Genomic DNA, 22,992 nt, shown 5'->3' with positions numbered 1-22,992 from the left:
TTCATGTACTTCATGTTTTTGAGGTAGGTGCCAGAAATCTTGTACACCCATATGACATCACAGATAGCTTAGAATAATGCCTTTTGGGATCAATTCAAGGCAAAGCATTTTCAGTTCACAGTTAATTGTAAAAACTATTTATATTTTATAGGTTAAATTCCATTTTGTGTTTTCAACCCTCAGCAACGCTGTTGCATATTGTATGTCTTACAGGAACTGGTGTTCAAATATTTTAACCTTGTGTGCATAGATTCATCATGCAAAGTGTCTGCATTTGTTTATTTGAGCTCTGAGTTTGTTAGGCTTTTTAAAATTAAGCTAAGATGCTTGAGTTATTTCTGTGACTTACACTTGGTGTGTATTCAGGTTAAAGTGTAGTGGTGATTTTTGCTTGAAGAAGTTGAATCACCTTGATGCTTACGAGTCAGTGCACAGAGTTGAGTGGTGATAATGAAATCTTTTAGTCAGAAACTAATCTGCCTGTCAGGCAAGGAATATAAAGACTAGTTGTACAGACAAAATCAAAGTAAAGGAATTACTGCTGGGGGGAGTATGTAGAGGATGCTGATCTGTGCAGTCTTTTTCCAGGTTTGGGTTTTTTTAATGCAAGGTCTGTGTCTCTTGGAAGAAGCCTTGTGCAACAACAACCTTTACAATTTTTACTGTGACAACAACTGCATGAATATCCAGGGTTCAACCTGCTTGTTCCCTATCCTTCCTACATGCAATAATGTTTTACAATAAGTGACTTCTCTGTAATCTTGCAATGATTACATTAATTACTTTATAATTGACACTATCTCTAACAGTTTCAGATACTTGGAGAAAAATCATCACAGTAAATGATGTAAATTAAAACTTCTGTTTGTGCTGCACACTTCCATTGCTGCTCAGGCAAATGCCAGCTGACTCAGTCATTAGCTGCATGCAAAACTGAGTTACTAATCTTGAAACCTTGAAATCTTACTTTCTGTATTTCACTTGGACTCTTCTAGCACCTGTCTCACTATACCATTTGAAATATGTGTGAGAAATAGCAGAAAAGATAAATGAAAAGTGTCCCTATGCCTTATAAAAAACCTCTCTCATCCTTTGTACTCACAATAGAGGGAACTGAGGATCTGGGAATTTGTTTTATTTTTCCAAATAGGTGCTTTTAAAAACTTGACAGTGCTTTGAGATACAATGTAAGGGAAGAGAAATTGTCCTATCTTCTTACAGAAAAAGAAGTGATCTCCCATTTCTGCTACTTGCTTTCATGTAGCCTGTTGCAAGGTATTGTTTTTGTTTGTGAGCTTTAAAATAAGAGAAATTTTGTGAAATTTGTGAGTTAAAATGCTCTGTTGTAGTGAAGCTCTTCCTAAGTGCTATGAGGAGGGAACAAGTACAAACAGATGGATTTTTTTTTTCATGAGCTGGAGAGAAGGACAGGTTGCTGTTGTTCAGAGGGTGAGGGCAGTTAAGTTTATTCAGATGCAACCCAGTGATTCCTACAGAAGGCTGTAAAATGTAACTTAAATGTGAAAGGTTTATGGTATTAAAATAGATCTCAGAGAATATTTAATTGGTGCTTAAGGTGTACAAAAAATTGTTGTAAATTTTACCCTCATTTTGGCATTAAGTATTTGATAGATCTGAAGTTAGGATTAGTTTGAGTTTGACATGGGCCTCCAACTCCTTGTCTGCAGAGAAGTTACAAATCTTAAAACTGATTTTTTTGCATTTGGAGGAATTTTGCTCCAAAATTGTAACTGTAATGGGATAAAGCTGGAGTGGAAGAAAGAAGAGGCTGGCTGCTGTGTGAAAAGATGGGGAGAGAAGGGGGAGTTAAAGGAGCAGAGCAACATAGTCTGTGCAAAACTGTTTTTTAACAGTTTTGCCATCATCACTCAAAATTTATGTATTTTGAGTGATGATGGCATAATTAATTAACAGAAATCTAGAATGCCATTAAGCTGTTTTGGAAAATTACTTCCTGTGTCTGCTGTAGGACTTTATTCAATCATGGTCTTGCTTTTTGATTATTAACTTGATACTGTCAAAGGCTTCTCTTCAGTTTTTATGCTTGCAAAGTGTACAGGATGAGCTAGTAATACTGGCTTTTCACCCTGAAATCTTTAATTTAATCACTTGAAAGAAGGAGGGGGAAAAAACTCGAGGGCAGTATTTTATTCTTAAGTGATAACCTATTTTCTTTTGTTTTAGCAGGACATTGTGGCCAATGTAAGCAGCTTTGCTTGAAATCCTGGTTGTAAGCTCAGAACTCCTGGCAGAGGCTCTGTAGCTTCTGCTGCTTTTAAAGAAAGTTGCTGATATTTTCCCAGTATTTGTTTATTGTATTTAATAACATCTATTATAATTCAGCTTAATTAGCTTGGTTTCTCCATGACATGGAGGTGATTATTCATAGGATGGTAAGTTGGCACATTGAAATTTTGTAGTGAGGTTAATTCAGCCTCAGTTTAGGGAAGAGCACCTTTCACCCTGTATGGCTCTGCTTCCTACAACTGGCTCTTCTAAGCTGTTTATGAGATGCTTATCATGAAAGAAAGCACAAAGATGAACATTCAGTCAGAATGACCTCTATATTAAAGCAGGAACAATGAAGCAAACAGCTTGCAAAAGAACAGAGTATCTCTCATCTCTAAAACAGTTTGCACTTAACTGAAAAAAGTGAGTGCCTGCTTGTGCAGATACCAATATTTAGCATTTAACAGATGGGGAACTTGTGAAATAAAGACATGAGAATTGGTTTATCACAGTAGTCTATGTAACAATTGCTGCTATCAAAACATTTTCCCCCTCCCCAGACAACCTCATGGAATGAAATCAAAAGATTCTAGCTTTCTTTTTTTTTTCAGGAATACATGGGAGTTTCTTTTAGTTGCTCTCAGTACAGGTGGAGGAAACAGGAATAAAATACTGTATTTTCTGCCATTCTTCCTTCCAGTTAAATGAGTGAGGAGTCAAAGCTAGAGGTTTACCCAAGTGGATCAAAGTTTGTGCTGAGCAAGGGCCTGAGATGGCTCAATGCTGGCAGAGTGCTGGCACCTCCTTTCCCAGTCCCTGATTGTTTTCTCTTTTTTTTCTCTTTTCTAATGCAATCTTACTTTCTGTATTTCACTTGCTTCCATTAACTGAAGCAAAGCGAATTCCCTAAGTGCTTGTGTTATGCAGGAGGTGGGGAACAAAAATCTGGGAACACAGGATTGTTGTTATAAGATCATAATTGTCACTTGTTGCCACCATATATGTTACCTCACTCAAAGGCTAAATATATTTTAAAGTTCTGTGACAGGCCATTTTCCAAATAATATGAATCGAACCTATAAGGAGGGAGAAGTTTTTGTTCATTATGATTCACCAGTCTTTCTGCTCAGTCACTGTGCCGCTGGAAAGAAATAGCGTTCACTACACCATCCTTGCTGTACTGTATTTGCTTTCCTGTAGTTTTAAAGGTAGTCTGTGATCTCTTCCATGTCTTCATTAAAAGTTTTCTTAGCTGTTCATCAGGTTGAGGAGTCTCAGTCTGCATCCAGGCTAACTTAATTCAGCATGTCTAACTGGGTACTGTCTTAGAGAAATATATTGTGCTCTTGCTCTGTACCTGTAGCTTTCCTTATTGATCTGTGTGTGATGCTATGGCATTTCTTCAGTTCAGCAATTGATTTGGTAAACAGATGCCTTGGGAATATAAATGTTGAATTGCTGCAGTATTAATTTGGAGAGCAATAGTACACTTTAAACTGTTGCATATCACATCTATCCCTTTCTCTTTTGTAGAGTAACAATAGCCTTGAATAAATATAAACCACATTTCCAGAGGTGAAATAGAAAACTCAGAAAGCTAAGCTGCATTTGGTTAAATGTTTCTAATGCAGGAGTTTGAAAATTTGGTCAGGATACTTGATCCATTAACAGAGTTGTAATGGCAGAGATGTTCAGCCTTCAGTCTAGTTAGGGCCAGATTTCTCACTCATACTAAGCTCCCTATGAACATTCTAATAAGAAACTACAATTTCCTTATTATTTCTGGGCAGATCACAGATTTCCAGTTCTTCTCAGAAGCACTGGACTCATTCTGTGGGGCTGATGAACTGATATGGGCTCGGTGTCCAAAGTTAGTTTCTCTGGAGTTGCATATCCTTGATGAGCCTCCTGTTGTAGATGACCCACTTTAAACAGGTGTCTGAGTTCAGTTTTTCTGCATGAAACACTGTCCTTGCTGCTTGCCCACTCCTTACTTGTGGCTGTGTTCTCTACTCTTTGTCTCCCTGAACTTGAATCCATTTTGTGTTTGGGGCAAAACCTTTGGAGCAGTTGTACTTCAAAGGCATTAATAATATTCCTCTAAGCATATGTTTTAGCTTTATGGTTAGTTAGGAATGAGGGGAACTGTATAACTTGGAAGGCTATTTTTTCTATCCACTACTACTTCAGTTAACTTGTAACTCCCTCCTTTTTAGGGATAAGTGGGGCCCCATTTGCATTTATCCCACACCATGCACAATTGCTTGGGCTGCACAGATATTTTGCACCCCTGTGCTATTTGTGTACTGTCCTGAAATAAACTGTATGTAAATATCAGGCTGGAGAGGTGCTCTTCACTGAAAGGTCATATACATTACACACATTTGATTTTTCTATTAAATGGAATTATCCCAAAGAATCCATCTTTATGAAAAAAAAAAAGATGGACAGAAGATTGCTTAGCTAAAAGGTATTAAAAATGTTTTCAGTTGCTGCCCTTAAATACTGCACTTGTTTGAAGATTTTGTGGAACTGTTTTTTTTGCATGTCCAGGTTTGTCCATGAAAGACCATAGGAGAAAATACTGATTTTTTTTTCCTCCTGCAATTTCATTTAGACTTACCACATTTCATCTCTTGCAAATACTCAACCTAAACTTAATTCAAAGAGCAAACAGCATTAATGTGCCTTAGCTGAAAAAAAATTGTTATTCCTGTGTTCTTTAAACAGCAATTATGAGGTCTTTGTACACATAAATTAGACTCCTACAGAAAGTCTCTTCTAAACTTTTATAATCAATGTCAAGAAATACTGTCCCAAAAATAATAGTTGTGCAAAATAAAAGTCCAAAGCTTTTATGTCCTTTTTTAATCTTTCTTGTAAAAAATGTCTTGGTCTAGTATTTTGCTCTTCTTCAGAACTTTTGAGTTGAAGCTACAGAGAGAGGTATTTTTATATTTTAAATACCTTTTAAACACAGTTAAAACGCAATGTCAGCCTATCTCCCATTCTGCTAAAGCTGAAATTAGCAGCAAGTTTCTTGCCTGCCCAAGTTTTAAAGCAAGCTGAATTGAGATCCTTCCTCTCTGATCTGCACTGTTGTTGGTTGAGCCCCCAGTCTGTGTTCCCTTCAGCTCTGTGGAGGTTTTGGATTTGAATCAAACTCTTCTTTTAAATACTGCAGTTTTAGCAAGGGATCATTTCTGTCATTTTCTGTATGATTTGCCTGACATATTTGCCTGACGTTCTCCAGCTAGAAACACTCTCTACTTTATGGCGTTTCCTTTTCAGCATCCCAGTTTCGTCTATGGTGAGGTGCTTCTAGGTAGCCAGGTCTTCCTCAGAGTAAAAGGAAGATTATGAGAGAGTTGAAATTTCATCTGTCAGCAAGGTCACGGAAAAAAAGGGCAGTAGAAGAAAGGAGTTTCCTGCAAAGCCTGGACTGGTAACATTAAGAGGCAGCTTTATAATGGGGAATTAATTACTAAAGAACCTCTTCCTCAGTTTAGGGTTGTAACTTGGTGTTGTTCGTCATAGTCTATTTTTTTTAATATTTTTTTCTCCTTAAGCTATAATTAATCATACTGGTTTATGGTGAATGTGAACTGGATGTTTCTTTCCCTCCTTCTGCTCCAGTGCATTTACATACCTTTATCATTTACATACCTTTATCACTCCTGTTCCTGGTGAGAATAGGAGTCAGGGAATTTTTGCAAATAAAAACTGGAATTGTCATTAAAGAATACAAAACAGAGACTCAATCTGTTGACAGGGCTTTGTTTAATTATCTTTCCACAGGAGGAAAAATGTCAAAGTTCAAACCCAGATCTCAGCAAGCACTTTCAAACTCCTTGGCATTTACGTGTGGAATCCCCAATTGCTCCTGTCTGTGAAGGATTCTGGCATGGTTAGTGAACACAGGGAGTTCAGTTAATTAAAGCTGGTGTTACTGGTGAACCTCCAGCCCATGCATGACAGAAATGCAAGTAAATTAATGGGCTTATAACATCCAACAGGTTATAGTGCCTCTGACAATCAATCTCTAATAAGAAACTGGAATCAAAAGAAAAAGTCACCCTCAAAACTTTGGCTAAAATTGAAAACATCCCTGAGCCCTGCAGTGATATTCACAAAGAGCTGAGAGGAGCACAGCTCACCTGAAGCTGTGTTATCCCAGCAGGGTAGCTCATGCAAGCTGGTGGCAGGAGTTATTAACCTCTCAACTCAGAGATGCTGTCGGCTGTCTCCCCTGAGATGATGTGAATTATGCTGTTCCTCCCCTTGCTCCTTCTAGGAGTGTACAGATGCCTCTGTCAGTTCTCCCCAGCTGCAGGATCGAGTCTGTCCCTGCTCTGCTGCTTCAGTGTCTGGTGTCTGTGTACAGGTGCTTCTTCAGTGGCTCAGTCAGGCAAATGAAATCATATGTGCCAGCTTGGAACAGGAGAACCTCAACAGTCACCTCTCAAAATGTTGTGAAGCTGAAAAATGTTGTCATCAGGACTTGCTTCTAAGGATAGAAAATGTTAACAGCAGTGTAAGTGTATATAAGGTTTTCAAGATGTCATATTAGCATAATTCATTTTGGTGACTGACCACTCCTTCCTTTCCTCATGGGGGGAAGTTCTCATTTGCAAGAGCTGTACTTTAAGTGCTGATATTTGTGGCAGAGGCACAGCAGGGTTGGGACTGAGCCTGAGGCTTTGAAGGCTGTATTGCTTAATAACATCATCTGACATACAAGACATTTGGCCTTAACCAGGGACAAGGAGGCCTCTTAAAATGCGAGTTTGTGCTTTTTAATTTGAGAAAACTGGTGTGATTGGTGTTTTAAATACAGTGGAAAAATGGACTGGAAAAAACAGCTGGTCCAGAGAAAGGCCAAATGAACTCTGTTATGCAAGCCCAGGGATAAGAAGGTTATAGCATAAACTGTATTCATTATATCATATCAAACCTTGAAAAAATAGCATTTTGTTTCAAGATTAATTCCAGACTGCCTTTTCTCTTATTTTTCTTAGTAATCTAAACCAAACTAATTGAAAGTAATTGTTTAACTACCACTTCAAAGACTATTCTGTTCATCTTTCTATAACTGTTTCTCTCTCACATCAGAGATGTTATACATTAATTTAGTTGGGGTACTTTCCACTTCTTGAACTGTGGTTTGAACATTTAAAACTGAGATGTCAAGTTTCAGGAATTATGGGTGACTATAGTAGCTATTGTTCATGAATAATGAACTTTGGTGCAGGGAATGTTTACTTGATGAGGTGCTTTCTTGAGAACGTGGCCTCTGTGTCTGCAGCACACCTCGAGCATGAAGGTCTTCAGATAGGTGCAAGAGGATTGAGAAATGGAGAAAATTGAACACAGAATTTCACTGACACCTGTCAGTCAGTGCAATCCCCTTCCCCATCTTCCTTTCAAATTTCATCTCATGTGATGGTGCCAAGAGGGCTGAACAGCCTACAGTATTTTGTGGAAATCTGTGTTTATTTTGGCTGTTTCTAAGAATGGCTGATGAGGCAAGGAATAGGATCCAGGCATTCTCTCCAGCCGTCACCCTTGTTTATACAAAATGGCTCATGCTCATCTTGCTCCTCACAGTCCTTTCATTATTAAAATAGGTCATGATAGCTTTGAGTGATGTCTGGGAAAAGTGCTGTTTTCTTCATAATTTCAGAAAAAGCAAAGGGGAAAAGAAGTTGAAATTTAAGTCCTGTAAATGTAACATTACCAATAAAACCTAAGGTTTTTTGCAGTCCATTAGAACAGTTAATTAGTTCTGTTATAAAATGAATGGCGTTACCTGTTCATTTGCCCTGTTAGTTCAGGTAAATGATTTCTGAATATTACTACTAATTGTCATCTTTAGACTGATTTGTAATTTTTAAGGTTTTTTACATAGTAAAACTCAGTGGTAGCAGGTGAAGTGGATAGAGATGATTGTCTTTTAAGCTTGGGTCTTGCTACAGAAATTGGTTTGATCCTGCTCTGTTTCTAAGATCCTGAGGTGAGAGCAGGACTGTGACAGTGACAGACTGGATGGGGTGAAGCAGACGTCGCTGTCAGATAAAATGTGTTTGCCAGACAATGTTGGATTACCCTTCACATTGGAAGCACAGGTCTGCTTTATTTTCTCTCTGATCACACTATGTGGTCCCGTATGTGGTTTACATGCCCTCCTCAGCATGGAGGTGGCTGTTGCTTCTGGATCTGCAGAACTTTCTGAGCTTGCAGTTAGCTACTGACTTGCTGCTTTGCAGAAGGAAAACAGAGGGGAGAGCTGAGCATATCCAGTGTGGAGAGAGGGTTGCAATGGGGATGCAAAAACTGCTTGGGGTGAAGGCTGCAGGGAGCACAGCTAAGATGGCTTTGGCAATATGGGAGCCTCAGAAAAGAGTGTTTTTCCTTGATTCTCACATGGAACTGGCACCATGACCTGAATTCTATTGTGTTTCAGCCTATGTACTGTGTCATGTCCAGTGTGCTCCAACAGTTTCTTGTTTGTCCCCTATAGACTTAGCCTTAGTGAATTAATGAGCATGTACAGTTTGTAGAATGGGATCATTGGAGAAATTCTGAGAATGCCAATAACACATAAAATAGCTTACGTAAGTACCAAATCTCATCTTCACTTCACTAGAAGCCAAGGGCACCTGTTTTCCCCATGAGTTTCAGAGCATTTGTAAAACACTGATTTCTGTCTTGTTTTCAGGCTTTTAAAATCACTCTCAAGTCCTTTTAGTGCATACTGCTTATTAACTATGAAAAAATACTTTGGAGAAAACAAATGTGAAAAGGAATGTGTTTATACCAATGAGCTAAATAAAATGTTGAAATGCAGCACTAAAAAAAAATCTGGCAAATTTGTAAAGGGATCCTAATGGACCTCTGTTTGGCTACTTGGATGATTGAAATAGTTTTGTTTAAAAGTTATGGGGAGTGTATTTGGTTTTAGAGTACATTTCTACCTCCTTGTCCCTTTGCATGTTTTGCTAACAAATTGTATGATATATTTTTTTTACATACCACAAGTGCATCTACAACTGATGTAGAGAATACCTTCTGGTTAGTTCTGAAAAAAGCAGGGATCTGTTTTCCTATTTAATAGATTTTAGATAAGATGGTGGAAAAAGGGGGGAGTTTAATCTAGATTATTTTTTTAACATTTTCCCACCCTTTTGTATTGTAAATCAGAATTTCAAGGCAGCCAACTGAACTTTAGGTAGCTAAATTTTAAACTATTGATTGTAAGCCAAAAAATTCTCATTGCCATTGCTCATTTTAGGCGTTATTTCAGTGAAATAACCACATGTATATTTTACTGGATGCTTTGTTCATTTATATAAGAAAACACATCCTTGTACATTTTTATTGAAATAATTAAGAACTGAGGTCAGATTAATTCTTAATCAGTCAAATCTGCAAGTGCAAAGACAAACTTCTATTTGGAGCTATTTTAAATAAAAAAATAATTTTATCTGCTTTATGTTTAGACTTGAAATGATATATTTTTATCTAGGGCTTCATAACTACCACGTTACAACTGGAGAACTATCTCAAATCCATGTGTTGTAATCTGAATTCTTGACTTATTTTCACATCTGAGGGAGTTACAGTAAGAAGACAGATAAATCTGTCTTCTTGAAATCTTGAAATGTTTTTGTGGTGGCAGTTCCAAAAAATAAAGGTGTAACAGTAGGAATAGTTTCAACTAGGGTCCCCAATTTCTTTGCATGTGCATGTTCAGTAACCTCTCTGTTACCATTGAGAAAGAGATTGAAATATGTCACAGTCAAAGCAGTACTTTTTGAAGGCTGAACTAGAAACTTTTATTTTTTATAAATGTGAGTGTATTTGAGTAACTGAATGATAAAATACCCAGAAAATACTAACCCAGTGCCAGAATGTGTAGGAGAAACCTGATGTTGTAAACATGTAGAATAGCTGCAAAATCAGGCAGTTTATATGCTGAACATAAAGAGATCACATTTAATAATTTTGCCTGAAGAATTTTATTTAAAAGATGCCTGCAGTATTCTCTATAATATGTATTCTGGTTGACCATGTAACTATTTATATGTAAGGTAAGTGTTCACCACTATTCCCACAGAATGAGATGATGTTTGTGCTAATCACTGAAATACTCCAGTGTTTTTTGCATGGCTGCCAAGTAGCATACACCACTCTTTGTGTCTATATTGAATTTTCTCAGTTTCTTGCTCAGAGTGGCTGTATCCTGACTGCTGAGAGGAATAGCTGGGCTGTGCCTCTGCCATGAACATTCACACTGTCACAGCAGGTCTGACAGGCACAACTATCCGCTTGCTGGTTTTGACTCTTAGAGCTGCTTGGAGATTCCTGGGGGATGAGCTGAACAGCACTTTCCAAGCTATCTTTGACCAAGAATGAGTCTGAGCACAGTGGAGGCGTCAGTGCAGAGAGTGCTGACATCTGAAAGAGAGTTGGCCTGAAAATGGTGTGAGGGGTTCAGTTGCCTGGACTCCGGAGGGTCATGGCTGAGCTGGCACCTTGCCGAGTATTAAGTGAGGGGTGTTGCTTGGTGTTTTGGGAAAGGAAGAGGTGAAGTTAGGGAAGGAGATGCAGAAGAATACTGTAAGATCAGGACAAGGAGCAATTCAGTAGTGGGATTATGGGAAATAGCTTTAATTCATCAGCTGTGCTCTCACACATAGTTTCTAACCAAATTGCTGAGATTCAGCTTTTGTGAGGGTGAAGCTGTGAGCTGGAGCAGTCTGAGAGTGCAGGGAGGTTGCATCCTCTTCTGGGATCACTTAGCAGCCTGGGTAATCACAGGAGTGGTAGTATCTCCCAGCTGTGCTGTGCTGCCTCTGACTTCCTTCCTGTGCCTCCTGGAGAGGAGGCAGGAGCAGCTGGTCCCAGCTGGCTCTGTACTGATCATTTGCAAGCACAGAGAGATGCAAGTGGCTGATTCTGCTTTATTAACTTGAAGGAAAATGATGAGCCAGTGAGGATTCCTGTGGTGCACATGTTGGGTCTTGGGGACCTAGAGGAGGCCCTTAAACCCACTTAAATTTGTGGTTCTGTGTGTGGAAGCATAAGCAGGCAAAATGGTGCTGTGCATATGTTATGATCTAATTGGTGAGAGATGCTTCTGCCTGAATAAAGGTGCAAACAAGACTATATGCTGAAGTGAACAATACAGATCTTACTTAACAATGAATGTGGGGTAGAGAAATAGAGAGAAGTAGAAGGGGGAGGATGAAGGAGGGTGAGATACTTATGCTGTAAGATCAGGACAAGGAGCAGTTCAGTAGTCGGTCCTTCTTCACTTGGCATCCTGGAGTGCCACTTTAATATGGCCCAAATTCCTGGGAGGCACGGGATGGTCACAGATGGTGTTCCCACAACTTGGGACGATACATAGATGAGCAGGTGCTTCCTTTTCCACCATTTGCCACAGGAAGAATTTTTGTCTGGATGTGTTAACCAGGATGTGCTAACCAAATCCTGCTGCCAGGCCTGGAATAGCACTTTCCTGTTGCAAATTCTTCTGTTCTGTGCTTAACTCAAGTTCTCACTGTGGTGATTTATCTTACAGCAAGTTCCATCTGTGGCCCTGACAGTGTTTGAAACAGGCACCTGTACTCCTTAAAACATACTGGTTTAAAACGTACTCCCTTTAAACATACTGGTTTTGGAATGATGAGGATATTACAGGGAGCATTTTGTTAAGGGTGTGTTTGTGGAGGAAGACTTTTCTTGGTTGTTGCAAGGCTGAAAAAGCCAGTACAGGCTCCTTGGGCGTATAGAGCAGCAGTCTGTCCTCACCAGGGAGGGGCAGTGACATACTGAGGTCTTCGCAGAGGGCTATTCTTTGATTGTGTGAGCTGAACAAGAAGGCAACTGGGAGCAGAAGCCTCTTGTTTTTCTGCATGGGGAAATGCAGGTGCTCCCCTTCAGTTTTGAAACAGTTTATCCCTGGTAAAATCTCAGGAAACCCTTGCTGAGGATGGACCAGTGTGGAAGAAAGCACATTACAATCCAGAGGAGAGAATTATGCAGTCATGCCTGTCTTGTTGCTACTATTCAGCTTCTGGTTCTGTTGGGAACAGAATAAGATGTTTCTTCATATTAGGATTTCATAGGTATCAGTACTGTATGGACTTTGGTGTCTGATAAAAGTGGAGCTGCCACTTTCTGAAGTAAAAGGAAATGCACGAATTTACTTAGAATCCATGATCAAATGTGATTATTCTCAGTTATGTGTTCATGAGGGGTTGACTGCTAGTATTTCTTGGGCTTAGATTCAGTTGGTCATGTGAACTTCCCTGTGTGAGCATGAACACTGTAAGAGGCCCAAGTTTTTGTGCAAGAGGAATGACTCTCCCCAGTCCCTGTGGCACAGCACCCAGCCAGCTGCTGCACTCACGAACTTATTAAAACCAGTAGTGGAGGCCCCTTTAAGCTGCCTCTAGTCCCTTTAGGGGCTGGTTGCAATCTTTGCAGCTTGAAAACCACATACTCTCTTGTCCAAGCCACTTGCAAAGGGCAAACTTTCCATGCAAAGCATTCACAGTGCTCAAATCCTCATAATTACAATCTTTAGTAGCCCTTTCTTGTTCGTTGCTTCTTCTGATTTTTGGGGTTTTTTTCTGGCAACTTTCCTTGTCTTGGTGGTCTGTCCACCATTCCTATGGTCTTGCCAGCTCTTGGAGCTTGGCATTAGGGCAGCCTGCAGTGAGTGCCTTTGTAAAAATCACTTAAGTGACTTTAAAGAATTAATGGGCACTCCAGAGACCTGCGGTGCCAGTTTCTGAATCCCGCTGGTTCATAAATCTCTTCCTGTCCATGAAGCCCCACAAAGGGTACATAAAACATGTACCCTCTGAATGTTTCAGCACTTTCTTTCACCCCTGAGTTCCATAGTGCCAGCACAAACTTAAATGCAGCATACAAGCTAAGGGAATAGAGTCACAGAATTGTTTAGGTTGGAAGAAACCTCTAAATCATTGAGTCCAACTGTGATCCCAACACTGCCGAGTCCACCAGTAAACCACATCCCTAAGTGCCACATCTGCAGGTTTTTGACTATCTCTGGGAATTCTGACTCCACCACTGTCCTGGGTGTCTTCCAGTGCTTGGCATGCCTTTTGGAGAACTTGTCCCTAAAAACCTGAATCTCTTCTGGCTCACATTGAGGCCATTTCCTCTCATCCTGTCCCTAGTTACCTGGGAGAAGAGACCACCTCCCACCTAGCTCCACACTCCTGTCAGGGAGTTGTAAAGAGTGATGAGATCCCCCCCGAGCCTTCTTTTCTCCAGGATAAACACCCTCAGCTCCCTCAGCTGCTCCTCATCAGATTTGTGCTCCAGACCCTTCCCCAGCCCCTTTACCCTTCTCTGGGCACTCTCCAGCATGTCCATGTGTTTGTTGTAATGAATAAGACATTGTAGCCTTTTACCCTTGTTCTTGGTCCTGACTGCAGCTGGTTGGTGGCCTCTGATTGCCAGCATGTAACCTAACCAGTTTGGCTTTTTTTCATTATTATATGAATTAAATTTATGGAACATAATTTTTTGGAACAAAAGTATGGAACAGAAATCCTTGGAGTCTGATTCAAGAGCTTCTGGATACTATTTGGGAAAACCAAACTGAAAATCAGATCAACACTGACAGCGCAGACAGCTACTTCAAGATGTCACTCTAAGGTTTTTTTGCATAAATTTTGTGTGAATTAATTTTTAGAGAGACATAAAAACAAAAAGATTATTAATAAAGGCCATATGTTTTAATTCTCATATTCATCATAATAGTACCCCAAAACTGCATTTCTCTATTATTTTTAGGTTAGTAGTTCTTAAGTTATTTGGTAAGAGACATTATTGCATAGAGATGATTAATTGGGAATTTGTAATCTGCAAATTTGTTTCACAGTGAGTGTACTCTGTTTTAGATGATCCTTATTTTTCTTTAAATTTTAATGGAATTGTGCTGCAAGTTAAATTGTATTCAGATGCCATTTTTCCAAGAGCTAGATTAATTCATAGAAATGTCACCTTATTCTTTAATCCATTTCATTAATGTTTTCACCCAAATAAGAGACACAAGACACTAAAGTTGCCAAATGAATGAGCATGGAAAATTCAAATTACATGGAGTAAGGTAGTCCTAGGAAGACATATGACATAGCTGTAATTTTTAATTGTCCCTTATTGTCTTGGGTTTAATTCATGGTTAAAAAATAAGAACATTCAGGCAGAAGGACAATAATTGATGCAAAACACTGGCAACTTCAGGCATATGTCTCCCATGACATTGTTCTCTGTTTACCTCCTGGTGCCCAGCACATCTATCATTCCATCTTTACAGCCTAAATGGTAATGAGTAGCAGACACTCAACAGCAATGTCTGATTAAGTGCATCCGTCAAGACAGTTCCAATTTTAGTTTCATTCTACTTCAGAGTGGTGTGACTTCACTGTTTGATATGCCATGTTTTTGACAGCAGGAATGTCAAAGTAAACAAACCTTGCTGAGTTGTAAGCTTTTTTTCTCTGTGCTTGTTTTTGCTGGGACTTGGGGGTTGTCAGCATGGGCTTTTACGTGATTAAGTATTTGTAATAGTTTCCTGTGTGAACACTTCTTCACACTCAGGAAGCATTTGTGTGACTTAGCTTGGCCTGTTTTAGAAATGCTTGTAAAAAGAGCTAGTTTGGTTTTCTGTTCAGTTTTAAATTCACACACTCACTTCCTTTCTTATAGCAGTTTTCCCATTCTCACATTGTCATCATCTAGAATTAGTTTTGTCTCTTTATAAGCAGACCCTGTGTGTAGAAAACTACCTTGTTTATTTCAGGAGGGGCACTTAGAACAGGGGAAGAGAATTGCCCACTGCATAAGATTTGTAAGAAATTAGTAAATTCTTACAGTAGATCAGCTATGGAAGTTGCTCACTTTCTTAGGAGTGAGAGTATTGCTTGTACAGTGACTGTATCAACACAGTTTATTGACCTCTTGAAAAACTCACCCCTAAACTGTATCATTTTGTTAATACTTAAACTAAAGGCATGTCTTAGAACAAAGTGAAGGGTTTTGGAAGAGTCATAATGTAGCAAGTTATGAACAGTGTGGAATTTCTTCATCTAGCATCATTCTGAAAAAGGATGTTGTGAGCTGATGAAAAATTAAATATATTTGTTAGAGGGTAGATTTTTTTTTCCACATACAGAAACCAAGCAGCTTTAAACTGTCCTGAAGAAGTTTGTGCAATACTGGTTTTTTCCTATATGGCTGAATCTTACCGATAGCTTTAAATCATTCCTAGTAGCTGAAATATAAGGGTCTTTATGTTGTTAGTCAAGTAGGATTTGTAGGGTAGTTTCAAGGGACCTTTTTATTTTCACTAAAAACAATTTGGAATTTGATCTTAAAACCCAACCATTTTGCTGAAGTTTATCAGCCATTTCTATCTAGAAGCTGATGAAATGTTGTCATCTACACCATTTCTTCTGAGTATGCAGTCAAATGCCTGGATATCACATATCTATATTGAGACATGGTATGTTACTTGTTGGGCTGAATCAGTTTTTCTAATGAAAGCTTCACATCTGCAAAATTATCTCCCACAACAGCTAGAAACTTCTGAGTATTGCTGCTTGAATTTCATGCAGTTTGTTACCTGAATCTCTTACCAACTTTGTTTTTGTTTGGTCTTAGACTGCCCTGACTGTACTCTCAGCACTACATTCCTTTCCTGTTCCCAAGGACTCCAGCACTATTTCTATCTGTGTCATACCTGTTCTTCAGAAATCCATGGAAACCCTCAGGGTAGGAGTGCCCCCTTTCTCTCTTTTGTTTATTTTTTTCTGTTTTCTTTCTCTCTCTTTTCTTCTTTTTTCTTCTGTGAAATGAGCTGTGCTCAGCAGTTATGGAAAATAGGCTTTCCTCAGGCAGCACTGTTCCTAGACTCAGGCCATTCCTCACTTCTTGGATAGTCCTGAACTGCTGGTTCAAGACTTCCATGTCAAAACTTCCATGCCTGAACAACAGGGTGCCTGTGGTTTCTCAGTAAATCTGAAATCACTTGTAAGACTTTACTCATTAAAGGTAAAAGCAAGGTAAGATTACTTAACTTCAGAGGAGGATGGTTAAAAGAGAGTCAAAATCTGGAATGACATAAATGCAGAGGTATAACTGTAGCTGCCTGTATTTTAGTGTGGCTCCAAGAGGTTATCCCTCTCTGCTTTGTCTAACTAAAAAAGCTGCCAGGAGACTTCATGCAGTGGGGATACATTCCTTAGATGTCACCTGTCCAGGTGACGTATCCCACACAGGAGGTTGTCTGTCCATCCCTGAGGAGAGTTCTTTCTGCAGAATCCTCTGGCTATCTGGCATTCATTTTCACTTCTTCTCAGATTTTCATATAATACAGAGCCTCATGCTTAACCAGGACTCTAAACTTTTCCCTGAGGGTTGTTCACCACTGCCGTCTCTATGACTTTATACATTTTCACCTCCAGTGCTATCAGCTGCCCAGACAAGTAACAAAATTACATTTTCCTAGATGTAAACAGAAAACCTGACAGCTGGCCTGAGCTTTTATTTGGTCATAAACAAAGCACTTAACCAGCAGTCTGAATGGAGCTTTGTGTTGAGATAGCTGTGGGGAAGGTTTTTCTCAGTGCAAAACCCTTAAAAATGTAGATAATGAGAACTGTGCTTCATAGAAATAAGAATGCTGAAAACTGTGCAAATGTGCAAGGGAGGTTAATGAATACCAGTTTATAAATAGCCCCTCATTGAGGAGATGATTGCTGTGACCGAACAAAGATTGAGGGAGACAGCTGGAGTGGTGCTGCAGTGTGGGTTAGTGGGGTTAGGGTGCAGGTTATAGCAGTGATAGTTCATTGCTGTTGTGTACAGGACACTTGTGCACGGTGGCTCAGTTCTAAATGTGGCCCGTGTTACTTTGTTTATTAATGTGGCATATTTCAATTGCACACATTGTGTGTTATCAGGATCGAGGCATCTTTCAGGCTGACGTCAGAGAACACGTTTCTGAAAATGTGAATGCATAAACCAAGATACTTACCATCTTTTACACCAAGAGAACACACATCTGGTGGTGCCGCATTTTGTTAGGTACACAAGATGCTGTGATTATTCTGTCTGCGCTTGGGTCTAAAGGGCAAACAGCTCATTCATGACAAAGGTGCAGCTGGTATGAAGGGACCCAGGTGCCAAATCATCTGTTCTTCAAGGACAGAGTGTCTGGGTAACTGCTCCTCAGCACTGGGAACTGCTGGACACGGAGGTAATGTTGGATAACTGTCCCCTACCAGTCATGAAGGTGATGCTGGAAAGGCTGTAAGCACTTGGAGCTGCCTTTCTGGCCTGTGGATGTGCCACATCTGGAATTAGGACATTTCTTTCACGAGTGAGATGACAAGGGACTACTGCAATATATGTAACAGAAACAAGTTCTCCTGATCCTTTCTAGGGCTTGGGAAGTCCCTCCACTGTGCAAGCATTTCTCAGGGTCATGGGTTGGAAAAATGCCAGTAGTTGCTGTAAAACTGGCATCTGCGTTGCTTTTTAGGCCCTGCATTATTTAAGTTGCTGGTATTTCCCTGGTAACATGGACAGCTGGCATTCAAAGGTAGAGTGAGTGGAGAGACATTAGCCCCACTGAATACAGTGCAAGGTTGCTAGCAACTCTACAGAGTAGAGACTTCTTTCTGAAAAGCATTAGACACACAGATCCCAAAACTGCAGTGGAAACAGTAAGTGTCTGTCAGATCATCAAGAAGGATGGCAGCAGGCAAGGATCTTGTGGCTGCCCTGCTGGTATTTAGATGACACCTGCTGGTCAAGTGTCTCCACTTGTCAAGGATATTCTCCATGCGCAGAACAAGCCATTCTTGGATGTGCCAAGAATGTATTGGACTTAATGTGCCATCCTGATGGGAAAATGAGCTGCCTGTGAGGAAAGCATATCCCTTATCTTAAACTAACAACTGGTGTCCTTGGAGAGGTTAGAGAAAATCCACAGGAGAGAAACTCCTTGAAAAGGGCGTCCTCAATTCAATTTTTTTTAGCTTGGCTCTGTCTCACAATATTAGTCCCTTGTGTTTGAGTGGAGTGACTTTTTGGTGCATGTTTAATCTATCTCAGGAAATTCAGAATTTCACTGGACAGTGCCATTAGCAGTCTGGTGTCACTCTGGAGTTGCCTCTGCAGTGGTCAGGTGGGTGACAACCAGAAGAGTCACTTCCAGCTAATATCATCCTGTAAGTATCACAGCCATACAGTTCAAACTTTAAAATATTTTCAAGACAGCATTGCTTTCTACTCTTCCAGTTACCCACAGCTTTTTCAAACAGCAGCAGCTTCGGAGGGAGAGATGGGAACAAAATCACACAGCTGCCAGGAAGGTTTCTCGGCGCTCTGTCAGCAAGGAGCGATGGGTGGAGACGCTTGTGGTGGCAGACAGTAAAATGGTTGAATATCATGGAAGTGACCATGTGGAGTCATATATCCTCACTATAATGAATATGGTATGTACAATGTTTTGGGATTTGTAGATAGGCGAATGAAGCAAATCTGAATTTGATTATGCTGCTGATTTTCTAACAGGTCTGCAGTGTTGCTCATGGAGAAAAATGTGGTATCATTAATATATATGAATTGAAACTCTGTACTCTGTATTTTTAAGTATTTTTACCTTGTATTTTATATAGGCACAATTTTTCTCTGGATTTATGCAAGTCTCATAGCTGTAAAAACTAGCACTAGCTTTCTTTTCATTGAAATTCTCTGTCCCCCTTGGAACCTGTTGCTCAGTGGTGATTTCAGATTTTTGGCTATGGCAGAGAGAAATTCTACAGGTTTTAAGTATATAAATTTTTTCACATATTGGTGGAAAAGAAAGGTGCACAGGAGCCTGATGGAAATCATCGTAACTTTGCAAAAGCTCAAATGCCATTTTAGCTTTTCTTAACCAGCGTGTTACTGTTTTGGTCACAAATCCAAACAGCAATATATGACCAGTTATGAAGCAAGTTAACTGTCCCAGTTGAAGCCAATACAGCTGTTTTTCCAGATAAGTATCCTTCTTGGAGTACAAAGGTTACATTGGAATAAAGAAAAGTTGAACTTCTGTGTGGCAAGTTCCAAAATATAAGTTTTCTGGGAAAAGCCATAGCATCTGCCCGTAGATATGCCTTCTGTTATTAATACCTGTTATCAATATTGAGCTTGAGAGTACATTGAGGATGTGTTCTGTCTGGTTATCATGGAAATGTGCAATATATATGGAGGTAATTCTAGCAATGGTGACTGATCTGTCCTGTGAGTTTATACTGTATGTTCCCAGCTGTGCCCCAACCAGTGCCCCAGTTTGCTGATGAGGCAATGAACCTGAGTAAACAGGTACAAAGGTTGTTTGAGCACGTGAGGTTTTGTCCACACAGGGAAAAGTGCTTGGAATAAAACCCAGTCATTATCAGATTCAGGAACAAACAAGACTCAATTTTCTTTGCAGTCTGACCTTAAGATATCAGGGTTATTTAAAATGTTTCAATTTTCACTAGAGTACCTTGAAAATGATCCATACACAAATCAGACCTCTGTAAACAAAATTTCTACTTCATTTTGTTATTTCTCTTTTAGTGGGCTTCTCCATAAGAGTTTTGACCCAAAGGCAATGCATTTTGTTCATTTGGATTTCCTGTGATAGATGGCATAGGTCATACATACAGATATGTATAGATAGGTTGTGATTATCTTCTGCTCTGATTGCTTTTCCTCCTCTCTAATTCAACATTTTGATGATGTTAATAACAATTGGGTCACATTTTTCCAGAGTTCAGTTCTTTTTTATGTGGAGTCTTTTGAATGGAGTTGTTATCTTTGCTTTCGTACTTATCATCCTCTCCTGTACACAGGATGAAAACACAAGACTAGCCATTATTCAGCTAATTTCTGTTTGCCTAATACTGACTAAATATGCCTTTTTTTGACAGAATCCTGTTTATTTAAACAGGACGATTTGATATGCTGGTTTATTTGCAACCTGAGTGGACCTCTCCATCAGTGTTTTATGATTGTAGATGTTGTGTTCCTTTCTGCTAGTATTTTTGATGTACACAGAAATTTTTGAAAGCACAATGGAGATAATGTAATCTTGTTTGGGGTTTTGCTCTTTAGCTTAGTAACTTTTTTTAAACTTAGTAACTTTTGACAAAGGCTGTATCATCATTCATTAGGCAGAGTTAGGCTTTGCAGTAGTTCTAATATTAGTTGGATTTCAGTAAACTTTCAATGATTTGAAAATTTTAGAAGCAAAACAGTATGCTAGAAGTAAATTTATTTTCTCTCTGAAGTTGTGTTCTGCTGTAAAGGAATCAGTTAATCTCATATCTCCTGGCTCTGGCACAGGTCACAGGGTTGTTCCACGATCCAAGCATTGGCAATGCAATTCACATTGTGCTGGTCCGGCTCATCCTCTTTGAGGAGGTGGAGGTAAGGATTTTATTTACCTCAGAATATCACTTACAAAACTTCTGTGTTCAATACATTAAGATGTAATTATATTTGCTTAAAATAATGTTTTAAATTTACTCTATTAAAACCTAAAACATGTCTGGTTTTAGGAGAAATGGTGCCCTGGATAGCAGAGTATTTTAGCTGATGACTTTAGGTATTTCTGCATAAAACTGCATAGGAAACTGTAATTAAAACAGGCAGGTTAAGAATGGGGAAATTGAATCTCCCCAGTGTCAGAAGAACAGGGGATGCCAATGAAGACCAGATAAGAAACAGAAACTACACATCAACATTCAGGATTTAATTATTTGTCATTGCCTGAAATGTATTATGAAGTGTAGTCCTATGGTACTTGCAGATCTCTGAAGAGGCAATTTTCTTATTGTGCAGTTCAAACACATATTTTTCTTTTTAAATCTCTTTTAAAGCAAGGAAAAATGAGGATGAAGTAGATGTTAATTGCTGTAACTAGCTATCTATTATATATAGTTTCCAGTGTATCTGTCTCACAAATCTGTTACTACGTGCTCAAATACATGCTGATTATCATGGTTCTATGGTTATTTTTTAAATGCTGTGCACAATATAGCTAGCTCTGACCAGAGGTACACCTTAAATGGGTTTTCTCAGTGGTTTAGAATGTACAACCACAATCTGGATGGTCCCAGTGCAATTGAAGGCAGTAAGCCAAACCTCATGGTTATATCTTCAGAAATATTTATTGGGATAGAGTCTGTCCTTATAGCTCTCAGCATAAGTAGGACAAAAACTTGAGGTTGCACCTAAATAGGACAATTACAACCTGAGATCCATGATGACCTCCAAGGTATTTGCTAAACTTCTGTGACTGTTTGGATAAAAAAATGTGGATTCCTGTTCAGTTGAGGTAATGGCAATGTTGGAAGTAACAGTGTTAAATACCTTTCAAAATTTGTTTTTAAGTTCCCCAGAAATTACTGTCTGGTAACAGTTAATCCCATACTTTGATGCTTGTTAAAAATGAAGCAAACGGAGGCAAGATAAAACTAATGTCTCAGACCAGGAATTAGAAAATTCGATTTTGGATTGATTATTTTGCATACTTTTTATTTAAGGTTTTCAGTAGTTTGCATGTAAACTGTATTATAATAATCTGAGGAAGAAACATTTCTGACTATATTGTTTCTCTTTGGAATTGAAAAATATGGTGAAAAAATACCTGTTAGAAGCATAATTGTTGTCTGAATATGACAGTGTTCACATAACATTGAGTGACAAATTCGATCACAAAGTCCTACAATAATTAATCTTCACCTTCTCTTCAGAGGAAAATTATTTCAAGAGAATATAAAATGTTTGAAAGTTTCAGTTCAGTGTTGGATCTTATCAAGCTCATTTTTCAAAATGCATGTAGAGTTGTGCATTCTGTATTTTTTCCTGCAGCTGTACCAATTACAGAAATGTCAGCATTTTAATTTAATGTTTGATGTTAGATAAAGAGGTGTCATTGCTCCTAACAATGGCTCTAACTTTAAGCGAAAGCATAATTGACTACATTTAGATTACCCATCTCCACAGCTGACTTCACTGAAGTGTTACTGCAATGTACTGTGGTCTTTACAGTAGTATATTCCTTCATTTCCCATTAGCAAGGCTTGAAGATAGTGCACCATGCTGATAAGACATTAGCCAGCTTCTGCAAGTGGCAGAAGAGTGTCAATCCCAAGAGTGATGTCAACCCTACACACCATGATGTGGCTGTCCTTCTTACCAGGTATGGCATCAGTGACTGACTGTTGTTCAGTTGCATTTCTTTGGTAATGATATTTCCTTTATGCTATCACTTAGTTCATCCTGCACAGAGCTCAGAAACGTGGTTGAAATATTGACAGAGGAGAGAAATGTTGACTACATGTGCATAGGCGTTAGAGATGCATCTTAGTCACAAAATAGAGATTTGTGGGTCTTGAGAGGTGAGCAATTTCCATAGCTCAGCCATTTTCCCCACTTGATCCTATCTCATTTTGTGCTCAGTGACTGCTCTATTCTTCTTTGAGACAATATACCAAAACTAGGTAGTGTGTAGGTGAACAGCTCTTGAAGAAATGTGCAGGTGCAGCTCAGAAAGGAAGAATATTGTGCAAACATGGTGCCATTCATTTTTAAGCTTTAAAACACATGATTTTTAAATACCTTCATATTTAAGGAGACAGAGTATTTTTTAATGTC

The 22,992-nt window shown here is 39.1% G+C and overlaps 1 protein-coding gene across 9 annotated transcripts in view; it reads left to right on the top strand.

Moving 5' to 3' along the window:
* The window catches only part of ADAMTS12 (ADAM metallopeptidase with thrombospondin type 1 motif 12), a 145,849-nt gene that overhangs the window by 56,173 nt on the left and 66,684 nt on the right, over positions 1–22,992 (top strand). For 5 of the 9 annotated variants that reach the window (XR_014951664.1, XM_085567861.1, XM_085567860.1 and 2 more), the window contains 4 exons: positions 15,955–16,065; positions 18,598–18,794; positions 20,677–20,760; positions 22,413–22,537. Coding sequence is in view for 8 of the 9 variants with exons in the window: in XM_085567861.1 (XP_085423987.1) it covers positions 15,955–16,065; positions 18,598–18,794; positions 20,677–20,760; positions 22,413–22,537 (517 nt within the window). In the remaining variant the exon portion in view is untranslated. Of the gene's footprint in view, positions 1–1,895; positions 18,795–20,676; positions 20,761–22,412; positions 22,538–22,992 lie in introns of those variants that run through there. The other 4 variants (XM_085567863.1, XM_085567862.1, XM_085567867.1 and 1 more) reach the window with 3 other exon arrangements.

Source organism: Lonchura striata, chromosome Z (genome assembly GCF_050655825.1).
Source record: "Lonchura striata isolate lonStrDom1 chromosome Z, ASM5065582v1, whole genome shotgun sequence".
In the NCBI taxonomy this organism is placed as follows: Eukaryota; Metazoa; Chordata; class Aves; order Passeriformes; family Estrildidae; genus Lonchura; species Lonchura striata.
This window is presented reverse-complemented; position numbering and strand designations above follow the sequence as displayed.